This window comes from Lutra lutra, chromosome 6 (assembly GCF_902655055.1).
Source record: "Lutra lutra chromosome 6, mLutLut1.2, whole genome shotgun sequence".
In the NCBI taxonomy this organism is placed as follows: domain Eukaryota; kingdom Metazoa; phylum Chordata; class Mammalia; order Carnivora; family Mustelidae; genus Lutra; species Lutra lutra.
This window is the reverse complement of record NC_062283.1, coordinates 35,325,838-35,348,829: the sequence shown is the minus strand read 5'-3', so window position 1 is coordinate 35,348,829 and position 22,992 is coordinate 35,325,838. Positions and strand designations below refer to the sequence as shown.

Below are 22,992 nucleotides of genomic sequence, written 5' to 3'. Positions count from 1 at the left end.
AGTTTTCAGGAGCCCATGCTACATCAGTGCTAAGCCCTCTTTCTAACAGCATCTATAGCTTCGGAGTTTCTGCAGAAGGTTCAGGTTTCCTTCTTTTGTGCTGGTGTGGTGGCTTGTCTGGAGTGGCCAGAGGCCTAGGAAAAGGTTCTAGCCAGGACCCACAGGGTACTAGGGTCGGGAGTCAGGAGGAATAGCACAGCCGCTCTGACAGTGGGGCGCTGCTGGGATGGTAATGCGTCCAAAGGGCCCAACGGCAGGCTGGGGTCAGGGCCAGGAAGGGGAGAGGCACCTGGTCCAGGCGGACAACCTAAGAGGTCCCCTCCCATCCAAATGAGGAGACACACAAGAATGACATGAAGTTGGTCTATTGCTGTCCTGACCTAAGGACCAAGGGTTCCCTGGTCTCCGTCTCCCCAGATTCCACAGAATCTCACCTTCGTGTCCCTGGGAGCCAGGGCCAGGCTGCCGGAGGGGCTGTCCTCTAGCGGGAGGCTGCGAGCGGGACCGACGCCTCCTGGCTGGCGAGCCGAGAGTCCCCGCCGCTGCGCTCCAGCAGGGCCCGGCGCCTGCCCTCCCCGGAGCCGGCCGGGGCGGGAGTGGAAGCCGGATCCCGCTCTTTCGTTTTCGTTTCCCGGAAGGATAGCGATTACCGGAGCGCTCTGAGACCTTCCTGGCCCGGGAAACCCGAGGGCACTTCTCGAAAGAGATTTCCTCCTACGCGACCTTCCAGTTTTGGGGACCCAGTTAAGGGGCGTGGGAAGGAGGGGCTCAGCGCGCTGAGCAGCCGCGGCCAGGGAAGCGCTCACGACTGACGGCGGGGAGCTGTCTCACCTCCACCTGTAATGCAGGTAAGAGCCTGGCGGAGGAACCCCGCCGGGCGCACTCGAAGCCCTCCCCGCCCCCTCCCCCCAATCCCTCCCCCACCACCTCTGTTTCTGTACTCATGTTATCAGAACTTTTTCCTGGCTGGAATCTCACTTTCAAACGCATTCCCAAACCTCACCATCCATCCTTCACCAGCCCTCCCTTCTCACTCACCTCCGGCCTCACTGTCTCTCTTGCGACGCTCCCTCTACCCTCTCCCCCCACCCCTCGCCCGGTGTTATATACTGCTCCTCCTTACCTCCTCCTTACCTCCTCCTCACCCCTACCATCATCCAGTTGTGACGTCCCTGGAAGTTCCTGCGCAAACCAGACCCGAACCGCTGGCAAATGCCACCACAGAGGTGCCCCCACTTCTTAGAATTCCTTCTCCATTTGCCATATTTCCCCAGCAGCCTCAGAACCGCCCCTGAGCAGGGACCCCTTCCCACCTCCAATCCAAATCCATATTTTTATCAGACCTCGCCCTGGCTTTCATGCTGAAGCCCAGAGCTCTCTCAGTAGCTCCCGGGCTGGCATTTCCCAGGCAGTGAAAACCCCGGAATTGGCCGGTCATCATGCTTGGAAGAGGGTAGAAGGGTCCACAAGGGGCTTCCTGCAAGTGTGAAACCTTAGACTCTTCTCTGACTGGGCATGCGCTGCTCTCAGGCGGTAGCCTCTGAAGCTGGGTTACCTGGGATACAGCATTGGGGGAGGTGGTGTAGTGGGGGTCAGCCAGAAACATGGTGAGAACTACCCCAAAAGGTGTTAAATCCCCCTCTGTTTTGTGGTTCCACACCCCCAGTCTTTCACTGCAGGCTGCAGTCCTCGGACATCCAGAGATTAATGTAATTCTCTTGAAGATTCTAGTTTGAGAAAATGACTTGCTGGGACTGGTTTCACTTTTACTTTCACGGGCTGGCACCTGTGGCTGGGCATAAGCCCCAAGGTTACTCCTGTCACTTTTTTCATCCCTCCGTCCTGAAGCATGAACCATATCCTCTCTGAGGCTAAGCTGGTGGTAAAATTGTAAAGATACAGGCTTCCCTTGGTGGGACCTTGGGATTCAGAAATGTACCCTTCCTTTTTCTCCCTTGAAAACAGCATTTACTTGTTGGTTTATTTATTTCTGACTTAAGGTCTCTGTATCCTGGCCCCTCAGGTTCCTTGTGTCCTCTCACCAAGGTCCCAGTGACTATTTCTAGGCTCTTGAGTTTCCAGCTTACAAGTCAAATCTTGGCAGGGAGCCTTCTGTGGGGTGAGGCATGTGCATGAAGAACTTGAATCAGAAAAATGAAATTTATCATGTGTCCACTCTGTACAAAATGTTGAAGTTACCAATCTGAAGACACACATGGTTTCTACCTTGAAATTTTAAAAATTTCTTATTTATTTGAGAGAGAGAGGGAGGGAGGGAGCATGAGCACAGGGGAGAGAAACAGAGGGAGAGGGAGAAGCTGACTACACGCTGAGCAGGGAGCCCTACATGGGACTTGATCCCAGGACCTGGCATCATGACCTGACCCAAAGGCAGTCACTTAACTGTCTGAGCCACCCAGGTGCCCCCACCTGGTTCCTACCTTTAAGATAGATGCAGAGATGGATGCTCTTTCCCTTTAAGAAAAATTCTTAATACATTTAAGGATGACTGAGCCTTCACTGAGAAGGCTTGTTTTTGACTGCCCTGGTTTTTCCTCTTTCTAGGAGGGAGCACTGGCCAGCTCTTCCGTGAGGCCGGAGGCAGCCACACCACCCCCGGGCACCCAGGCCAGATGTGAAGCTAGAATGAACTTGCTGGGTGAAGGGGGAATCTGCAAGCTACCAGGAAGACTCCGTGAGTAGAGAGGAGGAAAAAGGCTGATGTTTTCATTTTATTTTTTTTAAAGATTTATTTATTTATTTGAGAGAGAGAGCAGAGGAGGGAAAGGGCAGAAGGATAGGGGGAGAGAGAGAATCTCAAGCAGTCTCACTGCCCACTGAGTGTGGAGCCCTATGACTTGGGGCTGGATCTCATGACCTTGAGATCACGACTTGAGCCAAAATCAAGAGTCTGACGCTTAACACACTAATCCCCCCTGATGTTTTTAAAGGACATAAATGTGACCCTCAAGGTAGTTACTTGAGGAACTACCTTCCCTCCATCTCCTATTGCTTTGCTGGGTTTTCTTTAACTTTTCATTGATGAGGAAATCAGAAGAGGGAAACGTGAACGCTCACAGTGGGGAATGTGGTTACCATGGCCAAGGGTGAGGGCAGGGCAGGCAGTCTCCTCATTAGTAAGATGAGGGTTGGGATCAAATGAGCTATGGGATCTCTTCCAATCTAAAGACAAGAAGTTGGGGACACTCCTTCCAATGAGGTAGTCAGATGGAGTTAAACAATGAACAAAAATTCTATGTGTGTAGAAACTCTCTTTAAATAATTACGTTTAACTGTTATTGCTTCAAAGTTGCATATGTGTATTGTCAAAAATTGGCAAGTGGTGGGAAAGCATAGGAATACGTAGAACAGGGAGTCTGGGTGACTCAGTCAGTTGAGCATCTGCCTTTGGCTCAGGTCATGATCCCAGGGTCCTAGGATCAAGTCCCGCATGGGGTTCCCTGCTCAACGGGAAGCCTGCTTCTCCCTCTCCCTCTGCCAGCTGCTCACTCTGCTTGTGCTCTCTCCTTCTCTGTCAAATAAATAAATAAAATCTTAAAAAAAAAAAAAAAAGAATATGTAGAACAATCAAATCAACCCAAAGAGCACCACAAGAAACCGACTGGCCATATCTTTTTATTTCATTTTCCTAAGTTATGCTCTTGCCTGAGGAAGCTCATAACCAGAGAACAGGCCATAGATTCATGTATTTATGCCTATGTTTCAACTGCCAGAGCTGAGAGGTGGGAGAGCTAAGGCTCAAGAGCACGTGGGTCTCCATGCTAAGACCAAACCTTGGTCCTGCTGATAGTCTCTAAGATAGTTTTCAACATACTTCCTAAGCCACGGGAATCATAGGCTAGGCAGCAAGCTGCCTGCCAGTGGGAGGTCTTAATGTGGGTGGGGCTCTTGGGGCAGCGTAGGCAGGTACCTGTGATCTGGGCTGGGAAACATCCAGGCCACTTCTTACTAGGCTCACCCAGTGGCTGGAACACTGCCTAATTGATTTCACATCCTTCTGATATCCTGGCCTTGACCTTCTTTTTCAGCCACCAACTGGGTTGGCAGAATGTTGGTTATGACTTCATAGGCCTTGGGAAGACCAGGTTGCCCCCAAATGCCCCTGCCTCTCCTCTCCATAGCCTAGCATTCTTTAATGAGGAACAGAGCCTGTGGGAAGATGGGGACTCATGGATATGAGAAAGCCACAGAGCAAGAAGGAGGCCCTCATGCCTCAGAACTGTGGTGGAGGGAACTAGCTGTGGGATCTAGGGAGAGGAGCAAGGAGCTCTACAAAGAACCTCTCTTGCTTTGTTTTATCCAAATGCCAAACCTGACTGGTAGCTTGAGGCTCAGGGATGTTCCAAGAAGATATTTGGCAATGGTTACATTGGTAGGAGGGTAGGATTTGGGCTCTGTTTCCAACCCAAGCCACAGTGATGAGGGAAAATGGGACTTTGGGGCTGGACCTAAGACCCTGAGTGTTTACTGCTGAGAAGGACCATTTGATGTCATCTTATGGCAGCTGAGGACACCGATTCTCAGAGAGGGACGGAATTCTTTGCAGGACCCACAAGGCCCTCCAGATTACCTCCTATGGCCTCCCCTATATTCAAAGTCTACTTCCATAATTGGCACACCTAGTCCTAGGATGTCAACACTGATAGAGACCCTAGATGCTGCCTCAGGTAATTCACTCATATTCCAACTAAGGAAATTGAGGGCCAGAAGATTGTGTTCTGGCCAGGTCAGTGACCTCCCTGCCACTGGGTGCCTAGCTCAAGGTTACTGGGTAAGAGGGTACAGGAGGAGGAGTAGGGATTTAGAAAATGTAGTCATCACCTTGGTAAATACAATTATGCCAGCCTTTTAATTTTTGAAGCCCCCTTTGATGGGGCCCCCTCTGAGATGGTTACCAGGCCCTCCTGCCCATTCTAGTGACAAGAACTTCCTCTCCTCTTCAGCCAGTTGGTTCCCTGGTTACTCAGTTCCGGGAGCAGGGCCATGTGATCTATTTAGAACTCCTTAGGTACTAATCCTATTGCCTTTGATTAGATTTCTCCAGAAGCAGACCCTGAAATACTTCCCCATAGAAGAGAGAAGGAAATCTAATTTAAATTTGAATTGTAGGGGCGCATGGATGACTCAGTGGGTTGTGTCTGACTCTTGGTTTCAGCTCAGGTCATGATCTCAGGGTTGTGGGATCTCTGCCCTGTGTTGGGCTCTATGCTCAGTGCAGAGTCTGCCTGGGACTCTCTCTACTTGCATGCAGGTTCTCAATGAATAACTAAATAATAAATAAATAAATAAAAATTTTTTTAAGATTTTATTTATTTATTTGACAGACAGAGATCACAAGTAGGCAGAGAGGCAGGTAGAGAGAGGGGGAAGCAGGGTCCCTGCTGAGCAGAGAGCCCGATGCAGGACTGGATCCCACGCCCTTGGGATCATGACCTGAGCGGAAGGCAGAGGCTTTAACCCACTGAGCCACCCAGGTGCCCCTAAAATCTTTTTAAATTTTTTTAAATGGTCCCAATGGGGACCTCTGGGGGACAGTGAGAGTACACCCTGAGTCCTCCCAGCCCCAGGGTAAGGAAGCAGGTTCTTCATCCGCCCTGGGGTGAGGCTGCTTCCATTGACTTCACTGCAAATTGAGAAGACCCCTCCTTTGGGGAGAAGCTGAGCCAAACCCAGCCAGGGCTTGGCTTGGCTTCATCCCCACTTTCCCATTCCTCTCCAGCTTTCCACGTTGTCCTTTGCATTGGCTAAGTCAGGTGCAAAGTCAGGGACTGACATTTGGCATTTGGCGGCCTTCAGAGAGTAGAGGTGAAAGCCAAGGACCATGGGCATGCCCAAGTAGCATTTTCTATGCTTCTCATCTTAGGTTTCATGAGTCATATTTACTTCTGAAAATATTCAGGCAACCCAGTTCTGGCCCTTAGTAAATACCTAAAAGTCTTAAAAGATAGGATATACGAAATGACTCATTTTCCTCTCAACAACATCCCAAATAAGCAAACTGCTGACACCTAATGAAGGGTTGACCTTTCAGATGGCTGGGGTGATGTCATTCCTATTTCTTGAAATCGGGTTTCCACTGCTGGGCATCTCGTTGACATTTATCCTCAGTTACCCATCCCATTCCCTCCTCCACCTCTGGCTTCTCTTCTAATCATCAGGGTGATTTGCCTCAGCAGGAAGGTGAACCAACAAAACAAATTTTTTTTTTCTTCAGTAGCAATGTTTACTCATCTAAACCTCACATTCTTTTTTTTTTAAATTTTTAATTTTTTATTAACATATAATGTGTTATTAGCACCAGGGGTACAGGTCTCTGAATGGCCAGGTTTACACACTTCATAACACTCACCATAGTACATACACTCCCCACAGTCCACAACCCAACCACCCTCTCCCTATCCCCCACCCCCCATGCCTCCCACCCCCCCACCGCAACCCTCAGTTTGTTTTGTTAGATCGAGTTTCTTATAGTTTGTCTCCCTCCCAATCCCATCTTGTTTCATTTTTTCCTTCCCTACCCCCCAAGCCCAAGCCCCCACGTTGCCTCTCAAATTCCTCATATCAGGGAGATCATATGATAATTGTCTTTCTCGGATTGACTTATTTCGCTCAGCATAATACCCTCTAGTTCCATCCACATCATCACAAATGGCAAGATTTCATTTCTCCAACAAAACAAATCTTGCTTATAGCTTTGTGAGCTGGCAATGAGGGGAACACACCAACAATTTCCCTGTAGAGCTTACATTTCCGTGTTTATTTGCCTGACAAACAAAGATGTGCATTAGAGTAGTTCACAGTTCCCTCTGAGGATGACTGTCCAATCTTGTCACAGGACGTTGGCTGGGACGGAGGGGCTGGATCCATGAGGCTCCAGCACAGTGCCCTGCACTCACAAGGAGACTCACAATGATGTCTTCTGCTCTGGAGGTGGAGAGCGGAAGAGGATTCACATGGCCCCTCCCCCCAGTCTGCATCCTGGACGGTTTTCCCAAGGCCAGGATTAGTCAGGAGCTATGAAGGCAGTCCAGCCCCTGGGACCCCTTGCAGGAGCCCGGCTGAGGTCCCCCAGGGAGGGAGTCTGGGAGGAGATGATGCAACTTCTTGGGACAGCTCAGGGGATTTTGAGAAGAGGCAGTTTAGAGCTGTCACCAGCATGGCCGCATTTGATGACAGAGACACTGAGACTCCACATGAGAAAGTCATCTGTGCAGCTGATGGCCAGAGGGGCCTCACACCCAGAGCTTAGTTCTTGGTCCTGACTCTGCATTTTCCTGGAGCTCATTCCCTGGCCCAAAAACAAAACAAAACAAAACAAAACAAAAACAAAACAAAAAACCCCCCTCTTGAACTTGAACTTGCCACCATAGGATACAGAGGAACCCGTGTCTCTGCCTTTTGAAATCGATTTTCAAAGCTCCTAGGTGTGAATAAGCCATGTGAAGAGACCATAAAGTGCCACCTGCAATTTTCAAATGTCATGGGCAGAGGGATGACACCTCTCAGCAACTCCCTGGCCATGTCAAACAAGGGAAAAGGCCCTTGGGGGAACTCCAACAGATGAACTTGCTACTCAAGTTCACCCCCTTCACCTACAGAGAGTCCCCTGGCACTTTATCTTCCCGTGTACACAGGTCTCTTGGGAGGCTTGTTGATGTGCAGGTTCTGATTCAGTAGCTTGAGGGTGGGGCACAGCCTCTAGTGAGCTCTATCTCTAGTAGACTTCTGGGTGACACTGCTGCTGCTGCTAGAAATACATTTGGGGGATGCCTGAGTGGCTCAGTTGGTTAAGTGTCTGCCTTCCGCTCGGGTCATTACCGCAGGGTCCTGGGATCAAGTCCAACATCGGGCTTCTTGCTCAGCAGGGTGCCTGCCTCTGCCTTCCTTTCTCCCTGCTTGTGCTCTCTCTGATAAATAAAGAATATCTTTAAAAAAAATACATCTGAGGGACTCATTTTATATAGCTATGTCCTAACAGTGCTTTTCAGTTTTTGGTCAGGACTCACTAAGGAATGAAACCAATTTAATGGGTCAAAATAAGTATGTTTAAAAAATGAAATATAATGTTTCATGAATAGTTTGAGCTCTTTATATATACATGTGTGGGGGTCATGATGTAGAATGCATTTTTTTTAAACTGTGGGTTGAGGTCAGAATGGTCTGAGAAACTTTGCCCTGGGTTGAGGCATATGAGAAGCAGTAAGTTAGATGGATGCAGGTGCCAAGAGAGAGGTGGGGTGGGGTGAAATGGGGAGGCTGGAGGCTCAAAGGGAATGTTCTGGAAGCTTTGAGTATTCACAGTGATGTTGCCACCTGCCAATGAAAGGGAATGTGGCAAACAACACACAGATGGGAGATTCCAAAACCCCAGGATCTGGCAACAAAGAACCTCCTCCTTCCTGAAGTCACGGTCAGGGCTAGACCATGTGCATCTTTGTGCTGATTAAAAAGACCTCTCCTTTCTGAGGAAGCCAAGCCGAAGCCAGCCAGGGCTAGGCTTGGCTTCATCCATACCCTCCCATCACTTCCTTCCAATGGTGCCTTTGTGCAGGACACAACACAACTGTTTGCACTAGCCCTGGCCCAATGTCTGGTGACCATAAAGCTGAGTGTGATTACCAAGAAAGGCTATATCAGCTGAGACAGTCAGGCAAACAATGGGGTGATGGATTTGAAGACCCTGGACAAACAGTGACCCTCAATAAGCCAAGGACAAGCTACAGCAATCATGGCATAGAAACAAGCTGCTCCCTCTGTTTTCAGGCAGGCTGCATCAGTGAGGATGTTGGTAATCATAATACATATCATTTGTTGAGTTTTTACTCTTGCCCAGTCATTGTGCTGGGCATATTGTGTTTACCGTGGTTAAATACACTTAAATGGGCCTAGAAAGTAGATTCTTATTATCCCCGCCTAACAGATGTGAACACTCGTCTTACAGCGGGGAGAATGATCTTGTCCATAGTCAGCCTCCAGTAAAATGGTGGGGCTGGGATTCAAACTCGGGTACCTCAGACCCTACAGCTGTCACTCTCTCTGAGCAGCAGCCTCCAGTGTGGGATGATGGCGACTCCCGTTTTTATCAGACTGGCCAAGCAGTTTACAGTTTCTTGTATTCTTCCTGCAAACCCAGCCAGGAAGGTAGAAACCAGCTGTTAGTTCTGGATTTGGTTGCTCATGATTGGTCCAGCTCTGTCATTCTAGAGATCACTCTATCTAGCAAACTGCAGGGGTATGGTGAGGAGTAGCTGGGAAATAGCTCGCTCAGGAGGGGAGGGGCAGCTTGAGGGGGTCTTAAAATCAAGACAGAGGAGTTTTGACTTGCTGAGGTTCATAGTTGAGAGCCATGTCAGTTTCTTGAGCAAGAGAGTGAAAGGGATGCCATGGAAAGAGAGACCTGGTTTGGGTGGGATTGGGAGCTGGTCAGGATGCCTATAAGTCTTTCACCTCACTAATTTAGACAGTTTATATTTATTAAGCATCTACTATGTGCCGGGCATTGCTGTAGGTGCTGGAGAGATAACAGTGACTGGGACTGGCAAAGTCTGTGGTCATGGAGCTAACATTCTAGTGGGGGATACAGTGACTGCTTAAGCAAGATGCCCAGTGATAAACACAGCGGAGGCTCATGTGGCCCGGGATGGGGAGGGGAGGCTTTGAGTCCTGCCTTACTCTTGGGGGGTGGATGGAAGGTAGTGCTGACTCTTCAGGGAGATACACAAACCCTCCAGCAGTGTCTTGGACCCACAGTCTCTCCAGCTTCCCCAGCTGGGGACTCTGTCCAGACCTGTTCCAGAAGCCAAGAAGCAGCTGAGCTGTAAATCCCCAATGATCATGTGGTTGGAGCTGGGAGAGTAAGGTGATATCAGGCTGGAGTCTTGAGACACAAAGATGGTTGATGTAAGGAACTGAAAATACCATGGATCACAACCAAGAGAGGGAGGAGCCTAGGCAAAGCCCCTGAGGGGTGGTCAGACTGGTAAGGGGAGACTCCGTTAGGCTCATCCCAGTAACAGGGTCAGGAAGATGTCTGGGAGGGGAGGGTAGTGGATGCCTTAGAAAAACACTTGCCAGCAATTATGGAACTCTTAGGTGTGGGAGGCCATTTGCCAAGCTTTTTACTTGTGTCACCTCGGCTAACGTCAAGAGCTCCACTCGTGTTGGAAGGCACAGACCACGTGCCAGACACTGGTCTTTACATTGATTATTCCGTAGAATCCTGATGACAGCCCCATGTCGCTGGTCCTGTATTGCGTCACCACCCTCAATTTGCCAATGAGGACACTGAAACACAGTCGTTTTGCCAGTTTCCAGCTGGCCTGCCACCATCATCGATCCTTTTTGTTGTATGTTTCTCCTTTTCCTTTAGGGATGATTTACATACTGTCATGTGTACAGATCTCAAGTGTACAGGCGTGGACACACTTGTACAGCTACCACTGAGATCAGGAACTAGACCATTTCTAGTGCCCCAGCAAGTTTCCTTGTCCCTCTTTCCAGTCCATTCCCCTCCAACTGGCCAAGGGTGACTGCTCTTCTGATTTCTCCCCCTATATTAGCATCTGTTCTTGATGGCATTTTTAAGTCTGGCTTCTTTCCTTCAGCAGAGTATCAAAGAGCTTTAAGCCATGTGTCCTGAGTAGCAGTGTCTTGTACTCTCTGTTTTCCATTGCATGGAAACAACACAACTTGATTGTCCGTTCTCAAACTGATGGGTATTTGGAATGTTTCCACTTCTTTTCTATTATGACCACAGCCACAGGGGACATTCGCATACATGTCTTCTGGTGGATGCATTCCCACCATGGCTCTTAGCCGATGCTGGATTGCACAGTATGTAGCCTGGGCTCCTAACCCCTGCTCCATCCTGCCCCTCAAACAGCACAGCAGCCCCACCAGGCAGTGAAATGTTATCCCATTTCACAGAGGAGGAAATGGAGGCTCAGAGAGGTTGAATGGTTTGTAGGTGACTTGGCCAGCAAGGGGCTGAGCTGGGGACCCAGACCCTGGGGTTGGAGATTTGGCCCTGAGCTAGGTGGCTGATCCACTGCTTGGAATTTGATCCTTCCCTGGGGGCTCAAATCCTATTGGAAGGCCCTTTATGCCCCTAGTATTCTTTGAAACACGAGGACAGGAAGGTCCCTTTTCTGTACTTACTGGACTGGAGGTGCCGGCAGCAAAGGGATGAAAGGCGGGGATAGGCGTGAACAAGAGGTAATGAGAGAAAAACTAAATCTCACTCCGGGGCAATGACAAGCTTCATTTTCAAGTTCTACTGTGTGATCTCAGAGTCTGTCACAGGCAGCTTGGGACGTCCCCAGCCCATGTCTCTGGACTGGGTAGCAGGACCACATCTGTGGTTGATACTGTCTGCCAAGTTTACAGTTTCCTTCTCTTCATGTAGTTTTAGTGTTTCCCTGGAGGCAGGATGGCTGGGGAGGGTGTGGAATCCATCCCCACCCTCTGGCCAAACAGGCCTGTGTACTCCTCTGACTCAGGAATCATAGTCTTACATTTTCAGGCCAACAGCCCCAAATACCGTGAAAAAGGCAATGCCATAAAAATGCAATGGCCCATGGGCCCCCAAGCCCCAACAGCCCTGGCTGGCCAAGGGGCCCGCCCTGACACTTCTGAATCTCGCTATCGGGTGGTTTCTAGCTTTCACACCGCTCAACTTTTGTGTCTTAGGCCCTTCTGCAATCACTGGGCTGATCTCCCACGGAAGCTCTAAATTCCTCTTTCCACCATCAAGGTGTCCTTTTCCCTGCCTTCCTGCCAGGGGTAGGTGTTATCATTAAAAAATGCTATCTCATTCTCTGATTGTGTCTGTCCCTGACTAGTGAGGTGTCGTGTCTTGCCACATGTTTATTAGTGGATTTGTTCTGCTGCAGAGATACTCAACTGGAGGCAGTTTTGCTCCTCTCCCCTAGGGACACGCGGCGATGTCTGCAGACATTTTGGGTCGTCACATCTTATTGGTGTGTGTGTGTGTGTTTGCTGCTCACATCTAGTGCCCAGAGGCCAGGGATGCTGGGGAACATTCCACAAAGCTCAGGACAGCCCCCATAGCAAGGAATGATCAAGGCAAAATGCCCGTAGTTCTGTGGCTGAGAAATCCTGCTTCACTGTAAATTGCTGGTAAGACGTTTTATCTTGGGAAAAAAAAAAAAAAGAATCCATTTGGAGATGCTCTTCACCATGATAGACATTAGCCCTTCATCTGTCATCTATGCTGCAAATATTTCCTTTTATTCTGCCCTCTTTTAGTTTCATTTATGGTCTCTTTTACCACACGTACAAAACTTAATGTAGTCAAGTCATCTTCCACTTATGTAACAGCCTCTGAGTTTCCCGTCTTGGTTGAGGTTTGAGGTCCCCCACCCGACCCCTGTTTAATGCATGTGGGTTTCCTATTTCCACTTTTTTTTAAAAAAAAAAGCTTTTATTTTTCTTCTTTTTAAAAAAGATTTATTTATTTGTTTGACATAATAAGAGAGAGAGACAGACAGACAGAGAGTGAGAGACTACAAGCAGGGGAGCAGCAGAGGGAGAGGGAGGCTCCCTACCGAGCAGGGAGCCTGACATGGGACTCAATCCCAGGACCCTGGGATCATGCCCTGAGCCCAAGTCAGATGCTTAATGGAATGAGCCACCCAGGCGCCCACAATTTCTGTTGAGGTTTCTATTGTTCTATTCATTAAGCCTTAATCCCATCTGGAACTGATCTTTCTAAGTGGAGACCAGTGAAGGTCCAGATATATTTTTTTGCAGCTGGAAAAAAAAAACAGTTGTGGTTTTAACATAGCTCAAATTCACTATCCTTTTCCACTGAATTAAAACCCCTATCATGTATTAAATTTACACACATGCGTGCACATGTGCACATACTTCTGGGCTCCATCTTTTTCCCTGATATTTGTCAGTCTCAGTAATAGCATCACATCTTGATGATGTAGCTTTGTGGTATGTAGTACATGAAGGCCAGTTGCCACCTCTGTTCTTTTCTTCCCCCTTAAATACTTTATTGGTTAGTTTCAGAAATTTCTTCTTCTTCATTATTCATTCTTAGGTCCCCAAAGAAAGTTAAGGGGAACCTCTCCTTCCTCCCAAACTGGGCTGTGTTGCTCTGCCTTCTATGTTTGTAGCCCAGGGTCCTTTCCCTCCATGTGGCTGAGCAGAATTGTCATTAGATAGTCATTGGGTACACTCTCCTGCCAGCTTCACTCTGTGCTGGGTCCCCAGCAGGGGCACAGTGCCTGGCACATGGCCCATGCTTGTTAGATATTGGCTGAATTGATGACAAATGGATAATACACTTGCACTTTTTCTTTTCTTTTTTCTTTCTTTCTTTTTTCCTCCTTTTTCTCCTTCCTCTTCTTCTTCTTCTTTTGTAAACATGAAAACAAGTTTTATCTCTTGTGCTGACCAAGACAGTCACAGGGTGGTTTAGTCTTTGCCACTGTGAAAGTGTGGCCTTGGACAGGTATCTCCCCTGCCTCAGTTTTGCTACCCATTGCACCAGCCCTGATGAGCCCCAACCTCCTCCCACTGTGACACAGGATCCTGACAGGGCTGAAGTGTTCTTGGAAGGAGACACACCACACAAAGCAAAGCACCAGGCCACCATCATGGTGGGCACAGGGCTGGGGGCCCTAATACTTTTAGGGACCCACAAAAAAGTTCTGATTTCTTTTGAGGTCAAGAGAAAAAAACTGAACTTTTAGGCAGAAGAAAATGTTTTCACTAGGGAGAGGGTGGTTGGGTTATGGACATTGGGGAGGGTATGTGCTAAGGTGAGTGGTGTGAAGTGTGTAAACCTGGTGATTCACAGACCTGTATCCCTGGGGCTAATGATACATTATATGTGATTTTAAAAATAATAAATTAAAAAAATTTTTTAAAATAAAATGTTTTCACATATAACAATACACTTGTCTTTCTACTAAGGCAGTTATACAATAAAATTTTAAGTATATTTTAGGTGAGGAAGGGGCCTCTGAAGGCAAGAGTACCAAGGGCCCACAAGAGTCACAAGGTGGCCTGGTTAAACACAACCCAGGTGAGGGAGGTAAATAATTGGCATTAGGAGCATAAGAGGTCCAAGCAGAGTAGACATGTAAGGAGGAGGAATAAAAGAAAGCAGCTCCTTATCTGGGTATTGCCAGAGACAAGAACACACAAGCTGGAAATGGGTGCAGGAGACTTCTTTGTCCTCTGGGCTGTTCCCTAAGCAAACCCAGACCTGAGCTGGCACAACAGAGCAGAAGAGTGCAGCGGCCAGACAGACCTGGATTCTGGACCTGGCTGTACCTCATGCTGCCCGTGTGACCCGGGAGTAGTCAGTCTCGGGGAGCCTCAGCTAACTCATTAGGAAAACAGTAACAATAACATGCCTTCTTCACAGGACTGTTAATTATTTAAACCATCACTCAACATAGGTTGAGCACGGCCTGTGGTCCAGGCGCTGTCCTTGGTGCTGAACACATACACCAATGTGTCTCCGTGCATCCAGCATAGTGCCTGGCACGGAATAGTTCAGTAAATATGTGTTGAATTAAGAACTGGAAAACAGGCTGGGGTACCAAAACTAAAATAAGTGAACACATACATAATGCATAGATAATGATGAACATAAACTTAAACTTATAACTATGTGAAGTGCAATGAAAAGGAAAGTGAGGTGCCAGGAAGGAAAAGAACAGGACATGGTGACCAAGAGGGAGACAAGAGAGGACAGCATTGGTTCTAATGTAGCATTCTGGGTGGGCTTCTCAGAGAAGGTGACATTCCAGAGAGGGCCTGAAGTGGAAGGATGAGTGACTGTTGTGGGGAGAGCTCCTGCCCCCGCCCTGTTCTCCCTCCCAGTCTCTGTCCCTGTGGTTGCAGGCATCCAGCCAGCACTCTGGAGCAGGGAGGACGTGTTGTACTGGCTGCGCTGGGCTGAGCAGGAGTACTCTCTGCAGTGCACTGGGGAGCATGGGTTTGAGATGAACGGCCGAGCCCTCTGCATTCTCACCAAGGATGACTTCCGGCTTCGTGCACCTGGTTCAGGTCAGGGGAACTCACTGGATTCCCTCTAAAATGTTCTGATGGAAACCCAGGTAGGCCCAGGAGAGATATGGAGGGAGATTGAGGCATTGGTTGGAGGAGCATGCTCACCTCTCAGCATGGCGGACGTCCCCCTTTCCATAAATGTTTGCCTGGTCGTTCCTTGCAAGAGCAGGCCTGCAGCAAAGGAATCTGTTTGGCTGTTGTTTGCAGAGACCCAGAGATATGTCCTGCTATCATTTCCCCTCTGCTTCCCCTTCTTGTCTTCTCTACCCACTTCCACTCTGCCACTTCTCATCTCATCAGCACGAAGCTTGTGACTGACCCCAGCCATCGCCCCAGAGTCAGGTGACTGACTTGCTCCCTTCCTCCACTCCTAGGTGACGTCCTCTATGAGCTGCTCCAGTACATCAAGACCCAGAGGCAAGCCCTGGTGTGTGGACCCTTTTCTGGAAGGGCCTTCAGACACAAGGTGTCCACTCAGTGCTGCCCCTGCCTCTTGGAAGGTGAGGAGCTCTTCTCAGAGCTCTGGGACTCTCCCCCAAGTTGGCCTTACTGGGAAGGATGGCAAGGCTTCCTCTAGGCAACCTAAGGGAAGAAGCAGCTGTGTGGGCTGAGCTCCCAGCTCCCCTCTGCCCTGCCCCCTTAGCCCTCACCCTGGCCCCTGTGACTCTCTGCAGCCCTCCTCCTCCTGTCTCATTTCTCTGCCCTCTTCTCCAGCAAAGCATTTCCTCTTCTTCTGATCTCCCTGTGGAAATTGTCCTTATTAGGGATTCTAGCAGCCTGAACGTGGGGATGTCCACATCCACCATCAGTCCTTATCTATTATCATGGCCTACAACCCAGTGGGTCATCCCCCCCTCCCCTCAAACTCTTCCCTGGGTTTCCAGAACACTCCACAGTCACTCCTTCTCAGTTTCTTGCTTCTTTCTTCCCTATTTCTCAGTGTTGGGGTACCCCACGGCTTGGGGGGCTTTTCTCTATCTGGACTCAGACCTAGGGTTTTAAATACCATCTAGTACTAATGATCCCTACATATGCCCGGACCTCTGTGATTTCTAGATTTTCACACCCCACACTGCCTACCCTACACCTCTCCTGGGATGTCTAATGGGCATCTGAACCCTAAAAGCTCCTAAAGCAAACACCTGATTCCTGTCCCACCACCCTCCCCACAGCCATGCTCCTCTTCCAGGCTTCCACATCTCAGCAAGCTGCAACATCATCCTCCCAGTTGCTCTGGCCAAAATGTTGGACATCACCTTTGATTGCTTGCTTTATCTCCTGCTCAAATCCCCACCATCAACAAGTCCTATTGGCTGTATCCTCAAAATCTATCCAGAACCCACCCACTTCACACACCTCCCCTGCTGCCTATGGCCCAGCCCCTATCACCTCTAGACACCAGCATTGGTATCCTTGTTTTCACTCTTGACCTCCTATCATCTATTCACAATAGAGTAGCTAGAGAGATCCATAAGTCAGATCCTGTCATTTCTATGCTCAAAATCTTCCGATGGATCCCATTATACTCAGAGTCAAAGCCACAGTCCTTACAATGACCTCCTGTCCTCTGTCCTCTCCCAACCCTCTCGCACTTGCTCATGCTGGTCTACCCGCAGTGGCTTCTTTATTGAACAAGCCAGAGACACTCTTGCCTCAGGGCCTCTGCTCTCTCTGCCAGGAATTCCCTCCTTTAGATACACACATAGCTAACTTCTCTACTTCCTTCACATGTCTGTTAGATGTTAACACTTCAGTGAGACCTTCCTGTACCATTATGTACCTCTGTCTTTCCCAGGATTTCCCATCCGCCTTATAATGTTTTATTCCATCCCCCTCATATTATATATTGTTTCTATTTCCTTTTTTATTTTAATCATCTCTCTCCCTTTCCAACCACCACCACCCCCTACTCCTCCACTGCTACAATACAAGCTCCATGACAGCAGGGGCTCTGTTTTTCAGTTCAGTGGTATGTCCTCAAGGTTTTTAGAACAATGCTGGCTCACAGAAGGTTCTCAATAAATATATTTTTGGGTGCATAGAGAGGACATAGGACTGAGATACAAGGCATCTGGATTCTGGACCTGGTTCTGTCATCCCTTGGAATAGGTTTGAGCGATTGAGTTACTTGTCTGGGAGCTGGGCTTAGCACCTGGTCTATCTGGCCCTCACCCTTGCCCTCTGTGCCTCCCTGACCTTCCAGCTGGGAACTGGATGGGGGAAGAGCATTAGAAGTGCTGCCCACAGGGCTCCCAGTCATGCCATTAAGGGGTCTGGGCTGGGGGAGGCTCTGGGCCCACAGAATCAGTGGTACTTACCTGCTTGCAGAGGGGACTGGGCCACTTCCGTTGGTTCCCGGAAGCAATCTCCTGCAGCAGCCATCACACCTGGGGCTGGCCAGCTCCTCAAGTCCCCTGGCCAAGTGGCCCCTCAGCAGGGAGGAGTCCCTCAACGTATCACACTGTGCAGAGCTGGGCTGCAGGGCTAAGGGAGACTGCTCCTTCCCCACCGTGCCACAGGCCCCCATCGATGGCAGGATCGCTGGTGAGTAGGAGACCATGTGCCCCTGGCCCAGAGGGAGGTGTGCTGAGGCCAAGTCCCAGGGGTGGGTGGCAGGGAGGAGGGCTGTTTTCAGCTTGAGAATGAGTCTGTGCTGGGTTGTTGGGGGATATAGAGTGACTGTCCATATGCCGGCCACCATCTGGCCGCAGCAGGCAGCGCTGTCCAGGGTCGCCAAGCCCACCCTTTCTCCAGGGCAGGGACAGTGAAGCCGGTCATAGTCAGTGAGATTGGCATGGCATACTCCTCTCCTTCGAACTTTTATTTATTTCTTTTTAAATGGTTGGGTGCTTACTGGGTGCTGGGTGTGATTCTGAGAACTTTATTTAATCCCACACCAGCTTTTGGAGTTTTGTGTTAGACCCATTTTATAGGAAGGAAATGAGGCAAGGAGAGGTTAAGTGACTCCCCCAGGATCAATCACACAACAGTAAGTGGCAGAGTTGGGGTGTGACCCCAGGAAGTCTGGCTCCAAAGCCTGAACTCTAAGCAGGTGACACAATTTCTCTCTACATTCATCAGTAAAGGGTTGATTAAAGGCCGCCAGACAGACTGACAGATAAACCGCCTGCTTAACCACCGCCAAGGGGTGGTTTGTTCTAAGACGCCACAGAAGGGGCAGAAGCCTAGCTTCTGGGTTGGAAATGGCTGGGAATCACTAAAACACAAATATCAGGTCTTTTTAATAATGATGCTTAATATTCTTTGAGCACTTGGGGCACCTGGGTGGCTCAGTGGGTTAAGCCTCTGCCTTCAGCTCAGGTCATGGTCTCAGGGTCTTGGGATGGAGCTCCGCATCGGGCTCTGAGAGCCTGCTTCCCACCCCCCTGCCTACTTGTGATCTCTCTCTCTCAAATAAATAAATAAATAAATATTCTTTGAGCACTTACTCTGTACCAGACCCTGGGCCAAGGGCTTTTGAGTTTATGTTACTTAATCCTCATATCACCACCTATAAGGTAACTGTGGCTTGGAAGAGGTTAGGGAACCTGCTGGAAATGACCCAGCTGCAAGGCTCAGGGAGGGGGACTAAATCTCTTGCTCCCAGGCCCCCTCTGCCACTTGTCCTCCAAGATGGCACATTTAGATTTTCTCAAGGCCTCTCCCCAGGGGGCTCAACAGGGTAGATTTAATAATCCCAATTTAATGGAGAAGCGGCTGAAGGGATGGATCTGGAGACAGGTGCAGGCCACTGGCCACCCTCTGGCACCCCCACTGCCTGCCCTTGCCACCATGAAGGGTGTTGGCTAGGTTAGACATCTTGGTCTAGGTCACTAGGAGACTTTGGTGACTGGGGAATCTGTCCATACCTCTCTGAGCCCATTCCATCATCTTCCTGGGATAAAGGTAACCACTTCCTAAAGTTATGGGGAAATAAATGAGGCAATGAGCCCCCACACGTGACTGGTCCTGTTGAAGCTGTCATCTTGACCATCTCACTGCATGCCTGGGCCCTAGCCTAGAGAGCGCCAGAGCACCTTCCTAATACCTGTCCTCATAGCTCCAGGAAAGCTCTGTCTACACCCCTGTGCTCAATTGCAGACTGCCGGCTGCTGTGGGATTATGTGTACCAGCTACTCTCTGACCCCAGGTACGAGCCCTACATCCGGTGGGAAGACAAGAATGCCAAGATCTTCAGAGTTGTGGATCCAAATGGGCTTGCCAGACTCTGGGGAAACCATAAGGTAAACCACAGGCAGCAGGAGGGGTGGCCTCCACACATCCAGAAGAGGACAGAGCAGGGGTTCAGAGTGGACCTGTCAGCACTAGGGGATGGTCCTCAACTGACCCGGGAGGGGAGGGCGTCCCCAGCTTCCCTAGCAGCTCCAAGAGTGTTGGGATCAATTTATTCTGGGAGATCCTGGGGGACAACAGGATGTTACTTCTATAGGATGGGGACTGTCCCTGAAACTCAGGGGTCTTGCCATCTACTCACTCAAAACCACTTTTGCTTAGCACTTGAGACTCTCAAAGCGTTTTTACTTGAATTGTGCAATATGTGCTGTGGGGCAGTTGGACCAGATGAGGAGACCGGTTTCCTGGTTTCCTGGAGAGAGCTGGGGTAGAAACCCAGGTCTCAGGTCTTATGTGGCTCTGGGCTCTACTCTATTTTAAGGATTGGTTGATTGATGGATGGATGTATTGATTTGTGGCGGGAGGGGCAGAGGGCGAGGGAGAAGAAGAAAAGCAAACTCCCCGCTGAGCAAGGAGCCCTACTCGGAGCTTGATCTCACTATGCCAAGATCGTGACCGGGGAGGAAATCAAGAGTTGGGCTCTCAACCAACTGTGCCACCCACACAGCCCCGCGGTGCCCCCTCTTGTTGCTTCTCAGGGTATTGGTGGCTGGAAGGATGTAAATGACTCAAAGCTGCATGTTTTCACCTGGTCCAGTCCCCATGTAGTACAGGGAGGGAAACTGAGGCCCAGAGAGCAGCAATTCCATTTAATGAGCATATGCTACATGCCGAGCACTGTGCTAAGTGCTCGCAGGGTTTAGCTAATTTAGTCCTCACAACGCACCTGCAAGATGAATGGTGTTATCCTCATTTGAAGGCCAGGGAAACGGATGCAGAGAGGCAAGGAAACTTATCCGAGGTCCTGCAACTGCCAAATGGCGGAGCTGGGGCTTACGGTGACATTAAAGCCCAGCCTCTTTGCCCTTACTCTGCACCGTTCACCCCTCAGAGGGAGAATAGATAAAATGACTTAGCTAAAGTCACACAGCCCGTGATTTCCTCCTACTGCTGTGCTCCCCTTCCCATGCTGTCTCTCTGACTGTGTTTTCAACTAAATATATATGTATTTATTGCTCCAGGTGACACTTGCTATTTAAAAACAATGAAGGGTGCTAAGGTCGTTCAGTTGGTTAAGCTTCTGCCTTCGGCTCAGGTCAAGATCTCGAGATACTGGGATCGAGCCCCACATCAGGCTCCCTGCTCAGCATGGAGTTTATTTCTCCCTCTGCCCCGCCCCTCCTGCTTGTGCTCACTCTCTCTCAAATAAATAAATAAGATCTTTTTTAAAAAAATTTTTTAAAGTAAACGCAACAGCTGATTTACTCCTGCCCCATGGTTCTCAACCCCGTAGGTAGTGCTCATTATTTCTCCTCCATCCTTCCCCTGCCTTTCTCCTTCCAAACTCAAGACTCTTAGAAATGCTGACTGCAATCTGGACTGAAGGGGTTAAGAAACCACCCAGTTCAATCTGCTCCTTTCTTTTTCTTTTCTTTTCTTTTTTTTTTTTTTTTTTAAGAAATGGGGGGAGTGGAGGATGGGAAGCAGGGAGACAGAGACAGATACTTATTTTGAGAGAGAGTGAGAGTGACCATGGGGAGGGGCAAAAGGAGAGGGAGAGAGAGAATCCCAAGCAGATACCTGGCTGAGTGTGGAGCCCATCATGGGACTCGATCTCCCAGTCCTGAGATCATGACCTGAGCTGAAAGCAAAAGCTTATGCTTAACCACCTGAGCCATCCAGGCACCCCCAAACTGCTCCTTTCCAGGTGTGGAAACTGAGGCTTGGAAGGAGTGGGGTGGGGAGAGGAGGGTGATGTGGGACTGCTTTGCCTTCTAGAACCGGGTGAACATGACCTATGAGAAGATGTCTCGTGCCTTGCGCCACTACTATAAGCTGAACATCATTAAGAAAGAACCCGGGCAGAAACTCCTATTCAGGTGAGTAGCCTAGGGGCCAAAGTGAAAAGGGGAAGTGATGATGTTGGGTGGCCTGGAAGCAGCTGGGGCAGGAGCTGATTTGCAACTGGGGCTTGACTTCCAGATTTCTGAAGACACCCAGCAAGGTCAGCCAGGATGAGGACAGCCGCCTGGAGCAGCCAGAGAGCCAGGAGCAGGACAGGATGGATTTCAAGGAGAAGATGCTGGAAGTCTCTCCGTGAGGGTCAGGTGGATTCTGGGCACCAAGCACTGATGGACAGAAACTGAGTATCCCTTGATGACAGCTATATTTCGCCCGGTCGTCTCTGCCTTCCTCACAGAGCAGCAGGGATCCCCAATGGGTTTTGCACTCACAGGATCATCACTGTTGTCTCAGACCTCAAAGCTGCCTGGGCACCCGGGGGGCTGAGAACTGAGAGGTTTTACATTCTGGACACTGTGGGGGACATCGTTCTTGAGTAAGGCAGCCCTGGGGCTCAGTGGGGCGTAAGAGTGAACTCTCTCCCTGCCCTACCCCTTGCTACCTGCTCAGCTTGGGAGCAGTTGCTGGGCACCAAAAGAGTCTCCAACTCAGCTCCTTCAACTTAGAGAAGGTAGCAGGGGCCCCTCATGGAGCCTTAGCTCCTTCCTCTTTTGTAAGAGGGACCTGTCAGTCTTAGTAATAACATCTAACAATGCTAACTGACATTGAAGTGACCCCGTGTACCAGGCCTCTTACTAAGGGTCCTGCCCATATTTTATCTCATTCCATTCACACACCAAACCCCCAAGGTTTAAAGATGGGGAAACAGAGGCAAGGCTTGCAGAGCTTGGGTGTCTCTTCAGAACACAGCACTGTTCCTTGGCTGGTCGGTTGGTGTTAGTGATTCTGCATGTCTCTGGGGCCTTTAGTGACTCTGGGGCCCTTCTCAAGCCAAGACCATGGCCCTGCCTCACTGCCCTCGGCATCTCTGGTGAATGGTTCGCCTCCCTTGGCCCAACCTTCTTTCCTGTTTTCAGTCCTTTGGTGACGCTGTGACTATGACCCAGCCGAGAGGACCTCTGCCTCCTGAACCTGTGGTCTCCTACCCACACCTGCCACATGATCTTGGGCAGGTTGTTGTCTCTCTCCAGAACCTCAGGCTTCTCTGTAAAATGCAGATGCTGTTCCCAATCTGACCTCACAGGATTGCTAGAAATCTCTGTAAGACAACATTGGTGACATGCTTAGCGTGTGCCTGCTCTGTAGGGACCACTTAGTCTGTGTTCACCAAAAACATGCCACAAACCCAACTGAATCTGTGTTCAGCTTCTCTTCTTTTATCCCCAACACCCCAGGAGTGGCCAGGGGCCTCGCCAGGGGATCAGAGCCTCTGCCCTGTAACCCTTCCAGTAAGGTTTGCGGGTGAAAGGGAAGGGGATATTTTTACTTCATTGAAAACAGAACTTCTTGGATTCACATCTTCTTTCTCGGCAGGAGGAAACCTCTGCCTCCTGCCCCTACCCCCCACCCTCCAGCAGGTCAGGAAATCCCCAGCCTATAAGCCTGAGCAGGCTCTGAGTCACTGTGCAGAAGCTGATAAGGATTCCTGGACTTTGGCCCTCAGAGCTGCCACCACACCTGTGCAGGGCTTCTGTCCTGGCTGAGCCCCGCCCCCGGCCCTGAACAGTTCCATGCCAGGGCGTAAAGCGTCACTACGAAAAT

At 49.6% G+C, this 22,992-nt stretch overlaps 1 protein-coding gene across 2 annotated transcripts; it reads left to right on the top strand.

The window, feature by feature from the left end:
• The first annotated feature begins 575 nt into the window (after nucleotides 1-575).
• ETV7 (ETS variant transcription factor 7) lies at nucleotides 576-22,018 on the top strand. 2 transcript variants are annotated; one of them, XM_047734798.1, is made up of 8 exons: nucleotides 584-848; nucleotides 2,566-2,695; nucleotides 14,908-15,072; nucleotides 15,450-15,575; nucleotides 17,404-17,619; nucleotides 19,177-19,319; nucleotides 21,208-21,308; nucleotides 21,412-22,018. In XM_047734798.1, the coding sequence occupies exons 1-8, from the start codon at nucleotides 843-845 to the stop codon at nucleotides 21,527-21,529; spliced, it is 1,005 nt and encodes a 334-aa protein (XP_047590754.1). In that variant the 5' UTR covers nucleotides 584-842; the 3' UTR covers nucleotides 21,530-22,018. The 2 variants fall into 2 exon arrangements, with proteins under 2 accessions (XP_047590755.1, XP_047590754.1); XM_047734799.1 differs by lacking the exon at nucleotides 2,566-2,695 and having other exon boundaries at nucleotides 576-848.
• Nucleotides 22,019-22,992: the final 974 nt, after the last annotated feature.

Bases quoted from the DNA above. Each gene is read 5' to 3' on its own strand.
- ETV7 (XM_047734798.1), top strand. The intron at 15,073-15,449 runs GTCAGGGGAACT...CTCCACTCCTAG, and splicing joins GCTTCGTGCACCTGGTTCAG to GTGACGTCCTCTATGAGCTG. The intron at 15,576-17,403 runs GTGAGGAGCTCT...ACCTGCTTGCAG, and splicing joins CTGCCCCTGCCTCTTGGAAG to AGGGGACTGGGCCACTTCCG.